General features: G+C 41.5%; 1 protein-coding gene across 3 annotated transcripts in view; it reads left to right on the plus strand.

Moving 5' to 3' along the window:
* Positions 1 to 909: 909 nt before the first annotated feature.
* Ndufaf6 (NADH:ubiquinone oxidoreductase complex assembly factor 6) overlaps positions 910 to 20,221 on the plus strand; it is a 28,746-nt gene continuing 9,434 nt past the window's right edge. The window contains exons 1-7 of one of the 3 annotated variants that reach the window (XM_069991099.1): positions 910 to 1,077; positions 3,977 to 4,076; positions 8,181 to 8,303; positions 12,690 to 12,746; positions 16,419 to 16,521; positions 17,503 to 17,636; positions 19,347 to 19,448. In XM_069991099.1, coding sequence (XP_069847200.1) covers positions 8,217 to 8,303; positions 12,690 to 12,746; positions 16,419 to 16,521; positions 17,503 to 17,636; positions 19,347 to 19,448 — 483 coding nt within the window. In that variant the 5' untranslated portion in view covers positions 910 to 1,077; positions 3,977 to 4,076; positions 8,181 to 8,216. Of the gene's footprint in view, positions 1,078 to 1,326; positions 1,524 to 1,928; positions 1,951 to 3,976; positions 4,081 to 8,180; positions 8,304 to 12,689; positions 12,747 to 16,418; positions 16,522 to 17,502; positions 17,637 to 19,346; positions 19,449 to 20,221 lie in introns of those variants that run through there. The other 2 variants (XM_069991097.1, XM_069991098.1) reach the window with 2 other exon arrangements.

The raw sequence follows: 20,221 nt of genomic DNA on the forward strand, positions 1-20,221 counted from the left end.
CAATCGGATGTACATTTCATGGTTTTTGTTTTTTTGCTTTTTCTGATCCTGGGGCTTGAACTCGGTGCCTGGGCGCTGTCCCTGAGCCTCTTTGTGCTCAGGGCTAGCAGTATTCCACTTGAGCCACAGCACCATCTCTTGCTTTTTTGAGTAGTTCATTGGAGATAAAAGTCTCACGGGGACTTTCCTGCCCCGGATTACAGGTGAGAGCCACTGGCGCCTGGCTACCGATGTACATTTTAGAAAGAACTAGTCTGGCCGCAGCAGTTGGGCAAATTGGAGGCAGGATATATTACTAGGATCTAGCAGTAAGTGTTGGCTGGACCAACAGGTTAGTGATAGAAATTAGATCCAATTAATCTTTGGCAGGTCTGTGTGCTAGAGCACTAAAGGAGTCCCATACACCATGTGAACAGATATTTAATAGTTTTAAATAAGGTAACAAACTTTATCCTTCTACCTTCTATTCTGTCTTTATAAGGACCTGGAGGCCTGAGAAACTTCAGACTCTTTAGAATTTCATGTTGGAGCCTGGAGGTCCAGAACAGCCTCTGATGCATGGCATCCTCTGCTCCTCCTTCCTTCCCCAAATCTGCACATTGCAGTAATGCAGATATTTGGAGTGTCTGAATCTTAACCCACTCTTAGAATTACATTGTAAATGGAGGCAATTTGGCTTCTATAATGCCTAACAGGCTGGCAGGGAGGATAAACTAGATCACCAAACAATGACTGCGCCCTCAAGAAACTTAGGAGTGCCGAGGCCGTCAGCCCGCCCCCGGCGGGGGTGGGGGAGTGCGGGAGGGAGTCACCGATAGTGGTTGGTTGATAAAGAGTTAAGCTATTGCGTCTCAGTGGGATCGCTGGCTGCTGGGAAGCTGGTACCGGCAGCCGGTAGTCGCCTCGCCCGGGAATTCCGGCAGGGCCGTGTTCTGGCCACGCGCGGGCCGGTCACTCCTGGGACAGTGTGATCGCACACGCAAGCGTGTTCCGCTCCCAGGGCGACTTGAGGCGCTGGAATGGCTGGACTAACTTGTGCAGCTCCTTTTTGGAGACGCGAGCAACTACCTGTCCCAGGTGATCAGGGGTCGCTTGAGGATAGACATGGGAGGGGTTATCTCGGAGAAGGATGGACGGACGGGACTGGGGCGGGCCTCCTTGGGTTCTAACTCCCTGAGAGCGGCGCAGGCCTGGATGCGGAGGACCACAGCGACACCTGGCTCTGCTCCGCCAGGACGCCGCGCGCGCCGCTGCGGTCGGGGGAGAGGCCGGGGGCGTGGCCGCGCGCGGCGGCGCGGGGGTCAGAGGGCGCGTGACGCCGGCATCATGGCGGCCTCCGTGCTGGGCTCGTGCTGTGGCCCGTTGCGGCTCGGCGTCCCGGGCCTGTGCCGCCGCCGGCCGCCCCGCGGTTTGTGGGTGCGCACGCGGCGGCTCCCAGGGTCCGCGGTGCCCAGGCGAAGCGTGGCGGCGGCCAGCGGACCTGCCTCCAGGGGCTCTGACCACTACTGCCTGGAGTTGCTGCGGTGAGCGAGCCCGGCGCGCGCGGCCGGAGGCGGGGCTGGGAGCCGAGCCCTCCCACGCCCGGGCCCGCGCTGCTCCTCGGCGCCCGGTGCTGCCTGGCGGCCTCAGGGTCGGGTATACGGGGACAGGAAAGCAACGGGATCATTCCTCTGGCCACAAAAGTCACACTGTTTCTTCCTCTGCCTCCGCGGGCCGCCTTGCCTGGAGCTCAGTTTTTACCCTCCCCCCTCCCCTGTGAGGTCTTGCTAGCGTCATCTGATCCATTCGCAGAGCATAGTAATTACCGTCGTGAGCTCGGCAGTATTAATAGGGGTTTCCAAGTATATTTAATGCGCATTGTAAATCGGGAGGGGCTGATGTAGTTCTACGATCTAGGGCTGTGGGGATTAAGGCAGAGCAACGCTTGGCACGTAGTTAATTAAGATCACAGTGAGTTCAGTGTATATCATTATTTTATTCTTAACCTCATGAAATCAGGTGTTTTGTTCACCCTAGTAGCACAGGGAAGGCTTGACATTTGAGTATTTGTGGAGGTTGGGTTGAGCTGGAGTAGAGAGCCCTAGTGGTCATCTGTGATTTAGTGACCGACCTCCTCTTCCATTTTCTCTTCTGCACTTCATTGCTGTCAGTTTGTAAGGTGCTTGGTTTCAAGGTCTTTTTTTTTTTTTTTTGGTCAGTCGTGGGGCTTGAACTCTGGGCCTGGGTGCTGTCCCTAAGCTCTTCAGCTCAAGCTCTCTACCACTTGAGCTACAGCGCCACTTCCGGTTTTCTGGTGGTTTGTTGGAGATAGGAGTCTCACGGTCTTTCCTGCCCGGGCTGGCTTTGAACCGCGATCCTCAGATCTCAGCCTCCTGAGTAGCTAGGATTACAGGCGTGAGCCACCAGCGCCCAGCGGTTTCAAGGTCTTTAGAGAAATACTAGAATAAGCTGGGCGCCGGTGGCTCACACCTGTAATCCTAGCTACTCCAGAAAACCAGAAGAGGTGCTGTGGCTCAAGTGGTAGAGTGCTCACCTTTAACTGAAGAGCTGAGGGATGGCCCAGAGTTCAAGCCCCATGACCGACCAAAAAAAAAAGAAAAGAAATATTAGAATAATAAATTGCTTTGGATTTGATTCGTCATGCAAATCCAAAAAAACTCACGTATTCTTTCCCCCCCTCCCCCCCCCATCTATCTTGGGGCTTGACCTCTGGGCCTGGGCACTGTCCCTCAGCTCTTCAGCTCAAGGCTAGCACTCTCCCACTTGAGCCACAGAGCCACTTCCGGTTTTTGAATGGTTAATTGGTGATAAGAGTCTCAGAGGGACTTTCCTGCTGAGGCTGGCTTTGAACCTCCATCCTCGTATCACACCCTCCTGAGTAGCTAGGATTATAGGCATGAGCCACCAGTGCCCTGCTTCTTCTTCTTCCCTTTTTTCTTAAAGACCTTGTTATCTATGCATTGTGTGTGTAATGTGTACATATGTGTGTATGTGCTCCTGGCTGACCTGCAATCAAAATCTTAATGTTTTCTTGTAACGTAGGGCCTGGTAGTGCCTGGAAGCACTCTACCACCGACTTAACAGCTTCAGCTGTTATTTTTGGGCAAAGTTTTGCTATGTTGTCCAGGCTGGCTTCAAACTCTTGGACTCAAACCATACTCTTGCTTAGTCTTTCTCTTTTTCCCTAGTACTTGGGATTGAGCTCAGGGCCTCCAACTCTCCCTTGGTCTTTTCAATCACCATTGGCACTCTACCAGTTGAGCCAACGTCCATTTCTTGCTTTAGGCTGGTTATTTTGGAGATGAAAGTCTCTTGGATTTGTCTGCCAGTGTAACACTGGCTTCGAACTTTGATTCTCAGGTCTCATCCTTCTCAATTGCTAGGATTACAAACATGCAGCACCAGCACCCAGCTCAGTAGTCTCAAATGCAGCAGTTTCTGTGTTCTTTCAACGCATTTCTCCATTCTTTGAATATTTCTATATTTTCTACTCAAAATGGTTTAGATCTTTTCATGTTTTCTTTGCCCCAGGTCTGGGGTCAGTCATTCCTCTATGAAGCTTTAGCAGAATTTAGGAACTAAGGTCCAGGTGCTAGGATTGTTCTTCGGTGCCAGGAATCCAAAGGTTATTAATACTACTAGAAACAAACGCTCCGGGAAGTGTGTGCATATCAATCTCTGTGTCTTATTTCTATGTTACTTTAAAAACTAAGTTTATACCAATACTAGACTTATTTTCTTAACTTCTTGCTTGAATTCCTATTAAAAGCAAAATATAAGTGTTTATAAGTAAAAATAGTTATTGCTAAACTAACCTGATGTTAAGGGTCCAGTTTTTATAATTTAGAGAAATAATTATGAGATGAAAAATAGCCTATTCTGAACTGAAGCCTCATTGTATCGTTAATTTTGATCAGTATTTTATCTGCAGTTTGGTAACTGACGAGTAACTACTTTTCTTTTTATTCTGTTACAGGAAGAGAGATTATGAAAGTTATTTATGCTCCCTGCTTCTCCCTGCAGAATCCCGAAGCTCTGCTTTTGCATTGAGGGCTTTCAATGTGGAACTGGCTCAGGCTGGTATTAAAATATCTTCAAATATTTTTTATAAGATGGTGTTGGAAGTAGAGCTGTGGCTAAAAATGGTAGAGCACTAGCCTTGCACACAAAATTTTAGCAACAGCGCCCAGGCCCTGAGTTCAAGCCCCACAACCAAAAAAGAAAAAAAATCCAAACAACAACAAAAAGATGATGTTATAATGTATTTAATGCTGAATAATAAGGAAATATAGTTGTAATTTCTGTGTTAGTTGTGTTTAAAGTCTGCTAATAATTTCTTTCTCCTGCTAACTAGGCTTAATTCAGTATAAGTAATAAAATCAGCTAATGAACTTAATGTTTCTGGAAATGCTATTCTAGAGTTTTGTTTATTTTGTTTTTTCTGACAGTGCTGGGATTCCTACTTATTAGCCTGGTGCTCTACTACTTGAGCCATGCTCCTAGCCCTTTTTGCTTTATTTTTCTAATATTTTAATATAATTTTATTGTTGTTAAGAAGGTGTCACACAGAGAGGTTACTATTTCTCTTTTTTTTTGGGGGGGGTCCGGTCTTGGGGCCTGAACTCTGGGCCTGGGCACTGTCCCTCAGCTCTTCAGCTCAAGGCTAGCACTCTACGACTTAAGCCACAGCGCCACTTCTGGCTTTTTTCTTTTTGCTTATGTGGTGCTGAGGAATCGAACCCAGGGCCTCGAGCATGCAAGACAAGCGCTCTACCACTGAGCCACCTTCCCAGCCCCGAGGTTACCATTTCATAAGGCAATTGAAAGGATCCATCACATCCATCCCAGGGGACCACGCAGAGGCAGGCAGGCAGGCACAGGAGAAAGATTATTATAAGGTTTATTAGAGGAGCCATATTTCCCCCAGAGAGGGAGCAGGTGGCACCCTCCACTGTCTAGGTAGCAGGAGGGTCTGGGTAGGAAGTGAAGTAGATGGGAGCTCCGATGGGTCTGGGCAGAGAAAGGGAGGGGCCAGCTGTATGGCAGGAACTCCAGGGGTAGGAGGAGCTCAAGTCTGGGTGGAGCTGAGGACCAAAGATGGGCATAATGCTTACAGTAATGAATATATATTTCTTTTTTTGGACAGTGTCATCCCTTTCTTTGCTTTTCTCCATTTTCTCCCTCCCATCCCTACCCACAAGTTACATAGGTCATTTTCCAATTAGTGTATACTGAATAGCGTGATTACATTTGTTCACCCTTCCTCCCTCCCTTTCTGTGTGCCCCCCCTACCCTGCCCCTCCTAAAAGAAAAAAAAAACCTCAAAGCAGAATTAAACACTATCAACAACAAGAAAAAACACGTTTCCATTTCCTGGAGTTTGTTTTGACAAATAGTATTTTAAATGTTTAGAGGAGTTACACTTTTAGCACACATTATTTTTATAAGATTTCACTGTGACATTACCATACATGAATACAATGTAATCCAACAACCTTACCCCCTCTGTTACCCTCCCTTAACCACTCACCCCTTCAACTGCTTGGGTTGGTAGTGTGCGCACGCATATGTGTGTGCATGCCTGTGCCCATATTGAGGCTTGAACTCAGTTCCTGGGCACTATCCCTAAACTTTTTTGCTCAAGGTTAATACTCTACTACTCTACCACAGCTCCCCTTTTGAGTGTTTAATTGGTGATAAAAATCTCATGGACTTCTCCGCCCTGGCTGGCTATGAACTGTGATCCTCAGATATCAGCCTCCTGAGTGTATGGCATGAGCCATCAGCCCCTGGCTCTCATTATGTAATGAGATGATTGGACTGCTTCCCTCATTCAGGGCCAGGTATGGTGATGCTTGCTTATGAGGCTCACTCAGGAGACTAAGACAGGAAGATTGAGAGTTGAAGCCAGCTTAGGTTACATAGTGAGACCTTCTCTCAAAAAAAAAAAGGTGCTGGGTGCTGGTGGCTCATGCCTGTAATCCTGGCTATGCAGGAGGCTGAGATCTGAGGATCGAGGTTCAAAGCCAGCCCTGGCAGAAAGTCCCTGTGAGACTTTTTTTGGAGGGAGAAGGGGCTGGGAGTTGCTCATGGGGCTTGAATTCTGGGCCTGAACACTGTTCCCTTAGCTCTTCAGCTCAAGGCTATTGCTCTACCACTTGAGCCACAGTGCCACTTCCAGTTTTCTGAGTTGTCTAATTGGAGATAAGAGTCTCCCAGACTTTTCCTGCTAGGATTACAGGCTTGAGACACCAGTGCCTGGCTTCCCTGTGAGATTCTTATCTCCAATTAACCACCAGAAACCTGGATGTGGTGCTGTGGCTCAAGTGGTAGACAGTTAGCCTTGAGCTGAAGAGCTGAGGGACAGCGCATAGGCCCAGAGTTCAACACCCATGACCAACCCCCAACCCACCAAGAAAAAAATCAAAGGCTGAAGAATAACATGGAGTAAATTTGATCAAAGTACATTATATGCATGAATGGAAATATCACAATGAAACTTTTATACAGCTAATATTCTCTAATTTTAAAAGAAATTGAAAGAAAAAAAAAAGGACTAGGAATATAAATTAGTGGTAAAGTATTGCCTAGCATACACAAGACCCTGGCTTAGAATCCCAGCACTGCTAAACAACAGCCAAAAGAAACATCAGGCAAAAATCACAATGCAGAATCAACCTAGAGGGCAAATTTTTATGGAGACCATGACCTTAAATGATTTCTCACAGACTTAAATAGTAGCAAGGCGAGAAAATATTAACATTTTGACTAGAGACAAAAGCTAATATCACTACAGAGAAAAAGGTGGGCATTTCATGCTTGCTTTGATTCTTTAAAGAGTACATGCACTTCTTAGGTAATTTAAGTCTAGGAATGTATAACTTTAACCACAGTGAAAAATAAAATTAATCCCAAATAAGCATCTTTACCCCCCTTGTCTCTCTGTCTCTCTATCTCTGTCTCTGTCTCTCTTTCTCTCACTCTCATTAGACCCAAAGCCTAGTTCCAATTTTCATTTATTTAACATTTTAAGTCATAAATGATAAAGAAAGGCTATTGAAATATTTCTAAAGGAGGTTCATGAGCTAAATGTATTTCACTGGTAGTGCACTTGCATACCCTATGTATAAGGCCATGAGTTAGATCTCTAGCACTGTAAAACATAGAAAGCTAAAGTGACTTAAAATTAAAAACAACACACAATTAGAGTAGATCCTACATAGATGGAAAAATAAATATCATAAAGGACATTATAGAATCATTTGAAAACTGGGAACTATATGACAGATCAAATAAAAGTATTATGTATCATTAAATTTGCTTGTTTATAACTGGACTGTAGTTATATAATAGTGCTATTTTTATGAAGCAGGTAATATGCCATGCAAAGTCAAGTTTCTTTAAAATGGTTCACTTCCCAAAAAAAGTGTGTGTAGAGTTGGGCATGGTAGTATACACCTGTAATCCTAGCACCTGGGAGATTGAGGCAGGAGAATTTCAATATTGAGGCCAATTTGACTGTATATACATTTGAAGAAAATTATTCAGCCGCTGGTGGCTTACCACTGTAATCCTAGCTACTCAGGAGGCTGAGATTTGAGGATTGCAGTTCAAAACCAGCCTAAGCAGGAAAGTCCATGGGATCCTTATCTCCAATTAATCATCAGAAAACCGTGGCTCAAAGTGGAAGAGTGCCTTGAGCACAAGTGCCCAGGCCCTAATTTCAAACTCCATGACCTACAAAAGAAAGGAAGGGGCTGGGAAGGTGGCTCAGTGGTAGAGCGCTTGTCTTGCATGCTCGAGGCCCTGGGTTCAATTCCTCAGCACCACATAAGCAAAAAGAAAAAAGCCGGAAGTGGCGCTGTGGCTCAAGTGGTAGAGCGCTAGCCTTGAGCTGAAGAGCTGAGGGACAGCACCCAGGCCCAGAGTTCAGGCCCCACGACCGGACCCAAAAAAAATAAAAAAATTTAAAAAAAAAGGAAGGAAGAGAGAGAGAAAGAAAAAGAAAGAAGGAAAGGAAGGAAGGAAATCATTCATTAAATAACTGTCTTGTACAGTTTTAGGGGCTGAAAAATGTAGAGTCCTATATTCCCCACCATAGTCATGATATGAAACAGTTCGATTAGCTCAAAAAATGTCCTCAAAAATACTGACACGCTAAAAGTGTTAAAAATTTACAGGTTAAAGACTCTGTTTCTGAGAAAACAATTGGACTAATGCGAATGCAGTTCTGGAAAAAAGCTGTTGAAGACATATACTGTGACAAACCACCACATCAACCAGTAGCCATTGAACTATGGAAGGTAAAATAAATGTACATACATTATCCTTTTTTTTTTTTGGTCGGTTGTGGGGCTTGAACTCTGGGCCTAGGAGCTGTCCCTCACCTCTTTGGCTCAAGGCTAGCCCTCTATCTCTTAAGCCACAGCACCACTTCCGGCTTTTTCTGCTTATGTGGTACTGAGGAACCGAACCTAGGGCCTCATGCATGCAAGGCAATACCACTGAGCCACCTTCCCAGCCCCGCATTATACTTTAATTTGTAAAAGTATTATTTGAGTCTGCTTTTTGATCAGTAAAATTTAGATAATTACGATAATGCTGCAATTTATTCTGAAAATATTGTTAGGCTCATGTAACATTCAGATAAAGATATGTTACTTTTGGCTAAGCAATTTAAAATCATCCTCTGATAATTTGCATGGTTCTTTGATATGTTTTTAAAGGACAAAATTGGAATCTAATTTCCTGTTTTTTTTTTATGTAGGTACTAGGGCTTGAATTAAGGGCCTTCTGTTTTCAGCTTTTTCATTCATAGTACCCTGCCATTTGAACCACACCTCCAGTCTGGCATTTTTGCTGGATAATTGGAGAGTCTCACAGACTTTACTGCCCGAAACTTAGTAGGAACAACAATCCTCAGCTCTTAACCTCCTGAGTAGCTAGAATTATATAAGGCCCCAGTTCTCAGCCAATCTCTTTATATTACAAGTTACTTACTTCATTGCAGGATGTAAATCCTACCAATTGTGATGCAGTAGAATGTGCATTTTCTTTCTAACCTTCCAACTGCTCCTTATATCAGTGTTTGATTCCAGACTAGGCTGTAGAAGAATTTTTTGTCTGTGTGAAGGGAAACTTTCTATTTATCATGTTTCATATACATACTTAAAACTACCTTGGCTAGAAGAATTGCCTATCAGTTGGGAATTTTAGACATTAGTGAATAAAAAGAAACCTTTGGGCTAAAGTATTCTTCATATAGTTTGATTTAAAAAAAATTATTGTTATTGCTAAGGTGATATACAGAGGTAGCTTGATTTTTATATTAAGCAGTTTTATATTGAAGTAGATACAGCTCTCCGTCATTCATAAACAGATATGCATGGTTTAGAAATATGCTAAACTATGAGAGAATTAGGTATCTTTTCACTGACCTATGTCCCCATTATAATAACTACCAAAAGAGGGTTTTCAGTGACAACCACAGATGGGCCCGACAGTTGTATACCTCTTCAGGTGTGTATCAAGCCAGATTTCTGGGAAGAGTGACTTCACAGAGTCCCAGTAAAGATTGAAAGCCAGGAGGGCTGAGAAGAAAAAGTCAATGGGGATGGGAAGCTGTTAGCCCCTCTTCAGTAAGCTCAAGACAAATGATATAGCTTAGAGAAAAGTCCCCCCCCCCCATTTTTTGGTGGTGCTAGGTTAGAAATCAGTGTCTTGTCTACTATACAATCACTCTATTATGAACTATACCCTTAGCCCTGAGGGAAGTTTCTCTAAAGTTCAGATTCAACCTTTACTATTATTTTACTTTATTTTGTCAGTCGTGGGGCTTGAACTCTGGGCTTAGGTGCTGTCCTTTCGCTCTTCAGCTCAAGGCAAGTGCTCTACAGCTTGAGCCACAGCGCCACTTCTGGTTTTCGAGTGGTTTTTATTGGAGATAAGAGTCTCATAGACTTTTCTGCCTGGGCTGGCTTTAAACCATGATCCTCAGATCTTAGCCTCCTGAGTAGCTAGGATCACAGGCATGAGCCACCGGCGCCTGACCTATTTATTATCTTTTACACAAATTTGTCAGCAGTTGAGGCTTATGTTAAGACTTGTATCAAAAGTTCTGACCTTTGTTTAGAAATACAGTGATAGAACAAAGATTACCTTAGTGCAAGGTTTTTTTTTTTTTCCCATTAGCTTCTCTTTAAAACAAAATAAAAACAGAAGATAAATCTGAATTACGGGATGTTTACATATGTGTCAATTTAGGATTATCCATTTGTTTTTTTTGTTTGTTTTCAGTTTAGAGATAGGAACCATTCTCTTGGTTATGATAGGTAAATGCTCTACAACTGAGCTACCTTTCTAGCTCTAAGTACTTACATTTTAATGTTAGTTTTGTAGTTATGACTGATATTTAGGGTTTGTGAATATTTAAAAGAAATAGATAATGTTGGGTGCTGGTGGCTCATGCCTATAATGGTAGCTACTCAGAGATCTGAGGATTGCATTTCAAAGCCAGCTGGGGCAGGAAAGTCCATGAGACTCTTATCCCCAATAAACTATTTAGAAAATGCTGAAAGTGGCACTGTGGCTCAAGTGGTGGAGCGCTAGCCTTGAGCAAAAGAAGCTTAGGGATAGTGCCCAGGCCCTGAGTTCAAGCCCTAGTACTGGCAAAAACAACAACAACAACAACAACAAAAATAAACAAGAAGAAGGTAGTGTCCAGAGCAGTTATTTTCATGGCGTATTCTGTCCCTGATCAGCTGACACGTATGCTCATTGTGATTCAAGTAAAACTTTCCATTGGCTCCTTGAAGAGTACCAGTTTCTTTTTAGGAAGGGAAACAGTGCCTCTGTGTCGTGGAGAGAGATTTTGCTATACAGTTTCATTGGTATTTTCAGGGTCGAAAATAGTTGCATTTTTAAAATTTCTTACACATCCCATATAGTATTCTCCATTTCTCTGTGTGACTTGTGTTGTGACTTGTGTTTATATTTATAGCAGAGATTTTTATTCTACTTGGCTTCATTTGCCAAAGTTGATACTTTATTCAACTTCTTTTGAATATTTATTCTTTTACTTTGGTCTTTAAGTTCCTTCAGAATTGGACATTTATGTTTTGTGGTTATTTGTAATGGCTTTCGCTTTGAGTAAATATGCATTTCACTTTTCATTGATAAAATATTTACTGAAGCTGGGCACCAGTTACTCACACTTGTAATCCTAGCTACTAAACAGGCGGAGTCCTGAGGATCACAGTTCAAAGCCAGCCAGGGCAGGAAAGTCCATGAGACTCTTATCTCCAATAAACCACCAGAAAACTGGAAGTGGTGCTGTGGCTCAAGTGGTAGAGCACTAGTGTTGAGCTGAAGAGCTGAGGGACAGCACCAAGGCCAGAGTTGAAGCTCATGACCGATGAAATAAAAAGTGTGTATGTATGTGTATTTACTGAGTTTGTTTATATGCCATAAACAGTGCTTCATAGTGGTTACAAAGATCAACCATGCCCATCTCAGACACATATACAATAAAAAAGCAGGAGTGTGTAATGATCAGGGTGATTCCTGAGATTTGCAGAAGCAGCCCATGGGGAGTTCTATGTAACAGTAGCAGTGCTGAGAATAGTTTGGATCTAACTTCACATAGCCAGCTTATCCTCCATCAGACTCCTGCCAGACAAAGAGGGCTCTGTTCTCCATTCCTCTTTGTTCCACAAATGTGGGTGGATAAGCATGCTTACCCTTACATTCAGTGACATCTGAGAGTATTATATTAGGTATACAGCATCTAAGACCTTCACTACTATATTTATTGTGTATTTATTATTACTAAGTGTTAATTTTGGCCAATTCCAGGAAACAGTATGAAGTACACTTCTGTATCCCAGACTCACCTGTTAACATTTTTGTCCTGTTTTGTTCATTTGTTCATTCACTCGTTTTTTGGATTTTTTTGTTTTTGCTGGTCTTGGGGTTTGAATTCTGGGTCTGGGTGCCTTCCCTGAGCTTCTTTTGCTCAAGGCTAGCACTCTACCACTTGAGCCACAGCTCAACTTCTGGCTTTTTTCTGTGATTAATTGGAGATAAGAGTCTCACAGACTTTCCTGTCTAGGCTGGCTTCAAGCCTCGATCCTCAGATCTCCACCTCCTGACCAGTTAGGATTACAGGATGAACTACTGGCACCCTGATCATTTGTTTGTTTTTTTTTATGGTATTAGGCATTAGGGTTTTTTCTTTCTTTCCTTCCTTCCTTCCTTCTTTCCTTCCTTCCTTCCTTCCCTCCCCTCCCTCCGTCCCTCCCTCCTTCCCTCCTTCCTTTCTTCCTTTGGAGTTGCAGTAATTTTTACTAATACATTCTGTAAATTTTATTACCCAAAGTTTATAGATAATATGTAACCACTGAAGGGATACATCATATAATAAAGAAGCTTGGTATTCTTGTTTATATTTAAAAATGGAATAGTTAAATGCAGGATAAAAAGAGACTATTATCAGAAAAGTCTTGCAAATACTATCTTGGAAATGTTTTGAAATACTATTCTAGAGATAATTTCCTTTTATCCTGATATTTAATGTAGCTATGTTAAATGTCCCCTTAACCCCACTGTGCATCTGGTTTGTCTGTTTTATTCAGAGATACAGAAGTCATTTCTAGTACTTTGTAAAAACTTAGAACCCTCTTGTTTTTTAGGCTGTAAAAAGACATAACCTGACTAAAAGATGGCTTATGAAAATCATTGATGAAAGAGTAAGTTGAAGTTATCTGACAAGTCTTATAATATTTAATATGTGTATGTATATGTATATCCTACACCCCCTTAGCCTTCTGCTGCCCCACCTGGGCACGGATAAGTAGAGTCAGGCACACCAAGCCGAGGCATGTGTATGTATGCACAAGCAACTCTACTGTTTTTTTGTTTTTGTTGTTTGGTTTTATTTTCTGCTAATCCCTAGGGCTTGAACTCTGGGCATGGGCACTGTCTCTGAGCTCTTTTGCTCAAGCCTAGTATTCTACACTTGGGCCACAGCTCTACTTCCTCCTTTTTTGGTGATTAACTGAAGCTAAGAGTCTCACACAATTTTCTTTCTCTGTCTTTGAATTATAGTCCTCAGATATCAGGTTTCTGAGTAGTTAGGGTTACAGATGTGAACCACCAGCACCCAGAAAATAGCTGGATGGTTTTGTTTGTTTGTTGTTTTTCGTTTTTTGCCCGCCCTGGGGCTTGAATTCAGGGCCTGGGCACTGTCCCTGAGCGTCTTTTTGTTCAAAGCTAGCACTCTACCACTTTAGCCACAGTGCCACTTCCAGCTTTTTCTATTTTTGTGGTACTGAGGAATCGACCAACGGCTTCATGCGTACTAGTCAAGTACTGAACCACTAAGCCACATTCTCAGCCTGGATGTTTCTTTTTAAAATGGAAATTTTCATGTTTACACAAAAGTAGACGTGATTTTGATACACTTTAATGTATCTGTCACCATCTCTTATTTTGTGTGTGTATGTGTGTGTTTATGCTACTGGTGCTTGAACTAGGGTCTTGAGCACTATTTAACTTTTTCACTCAAGACTAGTACTCTACCACTTGAACCAGCTTTTTTTGGCAGTTAATTGGAAATAAGAGACTCATGATTTTTCTGATGCAGGTGGCTTGGAACCTCAATCCTCAGTAGCTAGGATTATAGGCATGAGCCACTGGTATCTCGCTACATTAGATTATTTTTAAATAAATTCCACACATCATTTGACCTACAAATGCATATGTATCTAAAAAAGATGAGGATTTTCTAAGAATATAGCCAGAATACAATTACCATACTTTAAAATGGTACTAGTAACTTCTTGTTACCAAATGCCCCTATATAACCCTTTATATTCAATCCATTACTTGATTCTGTGTTCAGATAATAGAGGGAATAAACAAAAATGACAAATCCAATGAGTAGAATCCTATACTCAATACTTAGAAGAATGGAGTTCTAAGCCAGGTGCCAGTGGCTCACGCCTGTAATCCTAGCTACTCAAGGAGGCTGAGATCTGAGGATCATGGTTCAAAGCCAGCCTGGGCAGGAAAGGCTGTGAGACTCTTATCTCCAATAAACAACTCAGAAAACCAGAAGTGGTGCTGTGGCTCAAGTGGTAGAGCGCTAGCCTTGAGCTAAAGAGCTGAGGGACAGCACCCAGGCCCAGAGTTCAAGCCCCATAACCAACAACAACAATAACAAAAAGAATGGAGTTCAGGGTCCAAGCCCTTGACTGGCTCTGGCCTGACCTTACTTGTATAATCTTTCTGATGCATTTCTGTATATCATATACTGTTGTCATAGAAATGGGACTTAGTTTACTTAGCTAAACATCTGTTCTGTTCATAATTTAAACTGTACTAATAATCCAAAAAGAGAGATAATGATTTATTTAAACATTAAAAATGGAATTGCATGGCTGAGAATGTGGCTTAGTGGTAGAGTGCTTGCCTAGCATGTGTGCAGCCCTGGGTTCAATACCTTAGCACCCCATAAACAGTTTGGGCCTGAAGTGTCACTGTGGCTCAAGTGGTAGAGTGATAGCTTTGAACAAAAGAAGCTCAGGAACAGTGCTTAGGCCCTGAGTTCAAGCTCCAGGATTGGCAAAAAAAAAAAAAAAAAAGGATGGGATTGCTCACTCAGCCTACAGAATGAATTAGCACTAAGAAAATCTGATATGCTAGGCTCCAGTGGTTCACATCTGTAATCCTAGCTAGTCAGAAGGCTGAGATCTGAGGATTGTGGTTTGAAGCCAGCATTGGCAGGAAAGTTCATGAGACTTATGTCCAACTAACTAGCAAAAAGATAGAAGTAGAACTGAGGCTCTAGTGGTAAAGCACTAGCCTTGGTTGGGAGAGGGGAGGCAAGAAGCTCAGGGCCAGTGCCAAAATCCTTAGTTCAAGCCCCAGGATCAGCATCTTAAAAAATAAAGAGAAGAAAATTGTTCTTATGGTAATTTTCTGTTATTTACAAGACAAAATTAACTCAAGACAGATACCTTTTTCTGTTAAAAAATTTTTAGTATTTGAAGAAGTGAATATTTAAAAGATAAGGACTAGATCAAACGTCGGTCTAGAGATTTAAGGTAATCCTTATCAAATTTCCAGCTTTTCTTTCCTGCTCAAATTGACAAATTATCTTAAAACTTACGGAGAAATGCAAAGGACCCAGAATAGCCAAAACATTTTTTTTTGGGGGGGGGGTCTGGTCGTGGGGCCTGAACTCTGGGCCTGGGTGCTGTCCCTCAGCTCTTCAGCTCAAGGCTAGCACTCTACCACTTGAGCTACAGCGCCACTTCTGGCTTTTTTTTTCTTTTTGCTACTTTGGTGCTGGGGAATCGAACCCAGGGCCTCATGCATGCAAGGCAAGCACTCTACCACTGAGCCACCTTCCCAGCCTCCCAAACATTTTTTTATTGTTGGTTTTTGTCCAGTACCAGAGTTTGAATTCAGAGCCCTATGCTTACTCAGCTTGTCCCCTGCTACTTAAGCCATGCTGTCAGTGTAGCATTTTGCTGGTTAATTGAAGATAGAGTGTTATAGGCTTTTATATCTAGTCTGGTTAAATATCTTGTCTTCTCCAGGTCTCAGCCTCCTAAGTAGCTAGGATTACAGATGTAAGCCACTAGTAACCAGCTGCCAAAACAGTTTTGATAAAGAACAAAGTTATAAGATACATTTTCTAATTTTGAAACTTAACTACAAGGCTGTAATGTTGGAAAAGAATAGTCAAATGATTAGGATGACGAAAATTCTTACCCACTCATCAGGATGGCCATAATTAAAAAAAAAGATGAATGGCAAGTGTTAGGGAAAATGTAGAGAAAGTGGAACCTTGCATACAATGCTTATGGGAATGTAAAATGGTGTACCTACTTTGGAAAAAGTTTGGCAGTTCTTCCAAAAGTTAAACATAGAGTTACTATCTATCAAGCTCAGTTCAGTGTCTTTTGATATTTTGTGTTTTAGAATTAAAATCAAGCCAACACTATATATTTTGGTTATTCCTGATTTTGATAGGTGGTTTGTAAGTATAGAATGTATAAGATTTTAAAGTCATTTTTAATCTTAAATATGCTAAATAATCTTAGTTTTTCAGAGCTAACATATTTTCTTAATATTTTTTCTTCTTCTTTTTGGTTGGTCCAAGGGCTTGAACTCAGGACCTGTGAGCTGTCCTTGAGCTTTTGTGCTCAAGGATAGCATTCTACACATCTCCATTTCCAGCTTTTTGGTACTTAAATGGAGATAAGACTTTCCTGCCCAGACTGTTATCCTCAGATCTGAGCTTCCTAAGTAGCTAGGTTTACAAGCGTAAGCCACGGACAACTGGCCCAAATGTCTTCTTTTTATAAGATATTGATAATTCAGCAAGCTTTTTGTATTTCCTTTGACTATAGGAAAAAAATTTGGATGATAAAGCATACCGTAATATCCAGGAACTTGAAAATTATGCTGAAAACACACAGAGCTCTCTTCTTTACTTAACACTAGAAATATTGGGTAAGTTATTTTTCTATTTCATACTACTCTTTTCAAATAAAATGCCTTCCAGATTCCACTCTTTTACTAATTTGACAGTCTGTCCAATTTATTACTGACATTTTTTACACTATCCATAAGATAATACTTTTTTGTTTAAGAAGCAAGGAAGGAAATATATGTCTTTCTTTGCAGTCCAAACTATTTTAAATCTTCAGGCTCTCATAAAAGTAGTTTAGGTATTTCATGGGAATGCTGTAGTTAATGTCTGGTAATTGCAGATGGCTTTACTCTTTCACTATCATATTAGGATTTGAAGGTCCTATACTCTGACTCTTCTCTATCAATAGTACTTTTCCATATTAAATCAAGTAGAAGATACAAAACTACACTTACGAAAGATTTTATGAGATTTTTCTTTCTCCTCCTTTAAAAAACTTTTTAGATGATACTTTTCCTCCTCTGACTTCGTTCCAAGTTAGTGATGTCTTAATACAATGAGGAAATTATTTGGGCAAGGACAATACCATCTCATTCAAAGAAGGTAATATATTTTATGTTACCCCAAAAGACTAGTAGAGGTCCCCATTGAATATTTCAGCCAGGTCTCTTATGCCTGCACCCCTGGTGACATGTTTGCTATCATATTGAAAGGAGGAGGTAAAAAGCTGAATATTTTTAAGTGTATACATGAAATGAGGTCATATGGGAACTGCATAGAGAAGAAATGGAAGATTTATAACGAATTACCATGATAGCTGATGACAATTCTAAATGTGTTCTTGGTGTGCCCAAGTTGGGGGAAAATTTTTTCTACAATTGAGATTCTAATACCTACTAGAAAATTGGCCACTTTTCCTTTCACTCACTTTTTCTCTCATAAACCTTGTTTTCCAGATACAAATATCTTCTTTTATGTGTTCAACTGATTTCTCTCTGCTGTTTCTATTGATTTGTTATCTACTTAGAATACAGCAGGCTTTTTAATGTTTAAAACCCTAGGAATAAAGAATCTTCATGCAGATCATGCTGCAAGTCACATTGGAAAAGCACAAGGCATTGTCACTGTTTTGAGAGCAACTCCTTATCATGGGAGCAGAAGAAAAGTGTTTCTTCCCATGGATATTTGTATGCTGGTAAGGGTATAATTTACACCCTCTAATAAATCACTTCAGTAATGCTGGGAGGGAAGTTCTATCTTATTTCTTTGCTAATCTATTCTATTAGCTGCTTTGAAAGGAATGTTCATTGCTTCTTCCTTTGTCCTTTTTAGTGAGTTAGAATTGTATCTATCAGATGCAGTAAATATCTAGAAGGGCTGTGAGGGAACAAGGTCCAGAGAACATCATTTAGTGAAGCTTTATAATAATATTTTACTCCTTCCAAACAATTATAGTAAGTATTCTTAGTTCTTATTGGGGCCTGGTCGTTTTTTGTTTGTTTGTTTGTTATTAGGAGAAATAATCCTTTTTCTTTTTTTCTGAGGCTTAGTACCAGTGGTTCACACCTATAAATCCTTGCTACTAAGGCTGAGATCTGAGAATCCTGGTTCAAAGCTAGCCCACGCAGACAGTATCTCTAACCAGCAAAAAGCTGGAATTGGAGTTGTAGCTTAAATGGTAGAGTGCTGACCTGAGCGAAAAATCCAAGCCAGAGAACAAGGCTCTGTGTTCAAGCCCCTGTACTAACACACAAAAAAAGTTAGTCAGAATTTTTGCTTTATTGTTTTATGTTCAGATTTTTTTGTCTGTTGCTTCAAATTTTCTGTATTTTTTTCTGTTATTTCTACATTCATATGTACCCACATTATTTAAAAAGTAGACATTATAGATGGGTGCTGGTAACTCTCACCTGTAATACAGATTACTTGGGACACTGAGAGTAAAAGGATGGAGGTTTGAGGCCAGCGCAAGCAGAAAAGTTTATGAGATCCTATCTTGAAAATAACCAGCAAAAAACAGGGCTGGAGGTATGGCTCAAGTAGTGCAGACAGCCTAGCAAGCTCAAAGCCCTGAGTTCAAACTCCAGTACTGCCAAAAAGAAATAAATAATTTTAAAAAATAGACATTGTATATTGTATTCTGATCTACCTGTTTTCTTGAGCTATGTTAATTTTTGAGTTGTGATATATAATTTGTTTTTTTGTGTGTTTGTTTTTGTTGGTCATAGGGCTTGAACTCTGGGCTTGGACACTGTCCTTACGCTCTTCAGCTCAAGGCTAGCCTCTACCTCTTTAGCCCTAGCACCACTTCCAGTTTTCTAGTGGTTTATTGGAGATAAGAGTCTCATGGACTTTCCTGCCTGGGCTGGCTTTGAACCATGATCCTCAGATTTCAGCCTCCAGAGTAGCTAGGATTACAGGCATGAGCCACTGGCACCCAGCTAAGTTGTGATATAATTTGTTTGGTCTATCCCATCCAGCTCATTATTGAGAAGGAATCACTTGAAGATTTTCCTCTTTCAGTCCCCAAAGTAGCTAGGATTCTAGGTGTGAGCTTGGCTGAGCTGGTGATGTTTTTTTGTTTTGTTTTGTTTTTTTTGGTGGTAGTTTTTTTTTTTTTTTTGCATGTGTAAGTACTGGGGTTTGCATCCTGGCATTGCACTTTCATTTAGTTTTTTTTCTCTAGGCTGGTGGTCTTCCACTTAAGCCATATGTTTCTTGCTGGTTAGTTGGAGGTCAGAGTCTCCAGGATTTTTCTGCTTGATCTGGCTTCAAACTGGAATTCTCAGATTTCAGCCTTGTGAGTAGTGAGGATTACAGGCATGATCCACTGGTACCCAGCTGAGCTATGTTAATTTAAGTGCGCTTGGAAATGTCTAGCATAAAGTATATTTTTTTTACACAGCATGGTGTTTCCCAAGAGGACTTTCTACGGAGGAACCAAAATAAAAACATGAGAGATGTAATATATGACATTGCCAGCCAGGCACACTTACACATAAAGCATGTAAGTTGTCTCTTTTTGCCCAGTTATTTAAGAAATTGTTATTCATAGACGTAGCTGTTCCTATAGTATGTTTATAGTATTCTTACCTTGACAGTTTTTTATTTATTTTCTAGTAAATTTACTTAAGGCACTTGGTAAATCTTCCCACCTTAAAAAAAAATACACAGCCGGGCGCTGGTGGCTCACGCCTGTAATCCTAGCTACTCAGGAGGCTGAGATCTGAGGATCGCAGTTCAAAGCCAGCCCGGGCAGGAGAGACCGTGAGACTCCTATCTCCAATAAACCACCAGAAAACCGGAAGTGGCGCTGTAGCTCAAGTGGTAGAGCGCTCGCCTTGAGCTGAAGAGCTGAGGGACAGCGCCCAAGCCCAGAGTTCAAGCCCCACAACCGACAAAAAAAAAAAAAAAAAAAAATACACACACACAAACATATATTCCAGCCAAGTGTTGGTGGCTCACACCTGTAATCCTAGTTACTCAAGAGGCTAAAGTCTGAGGATCCTGTTTTGAAGCCAACTAGGGCAGAAAAGTCCCCATGAGATTCTTATCTCCTGTTAACCACTTAAAAATGGGAAGTGGTGCTGTGGCTCAAAGTGGTAGAGTGCTGGACTTGAGCAAGAAAGAACTCAGGGACACTGTCCAGCCCCTTGAGTTCAAGCCCCACACTAGACCCCCCCCAAAAAAAAATCTAGTTCTTCCTTCAGCAGATAAATACTAAGTGAAGTTTGAGCTTTCTCAGCTGGTCTCTTTTGTACCATCCACAGACACAGAGGT

This window comes from Dipodomys merriami, unplaced genomic scaffold, assembly GCF_024711535.1.
Source record: "Dipodomys merriami isolate MVZ:Mamm:240054 unplaced genomic scaffold, mDipMer1.0.p SCAF_4, whole genome shotgun sequence".
NCBI lineage: Eukaryota > Metazoa > Chordata > Mammalia > Rodentia > Heteromyidae > Dipodomys > Dipodomys merriami.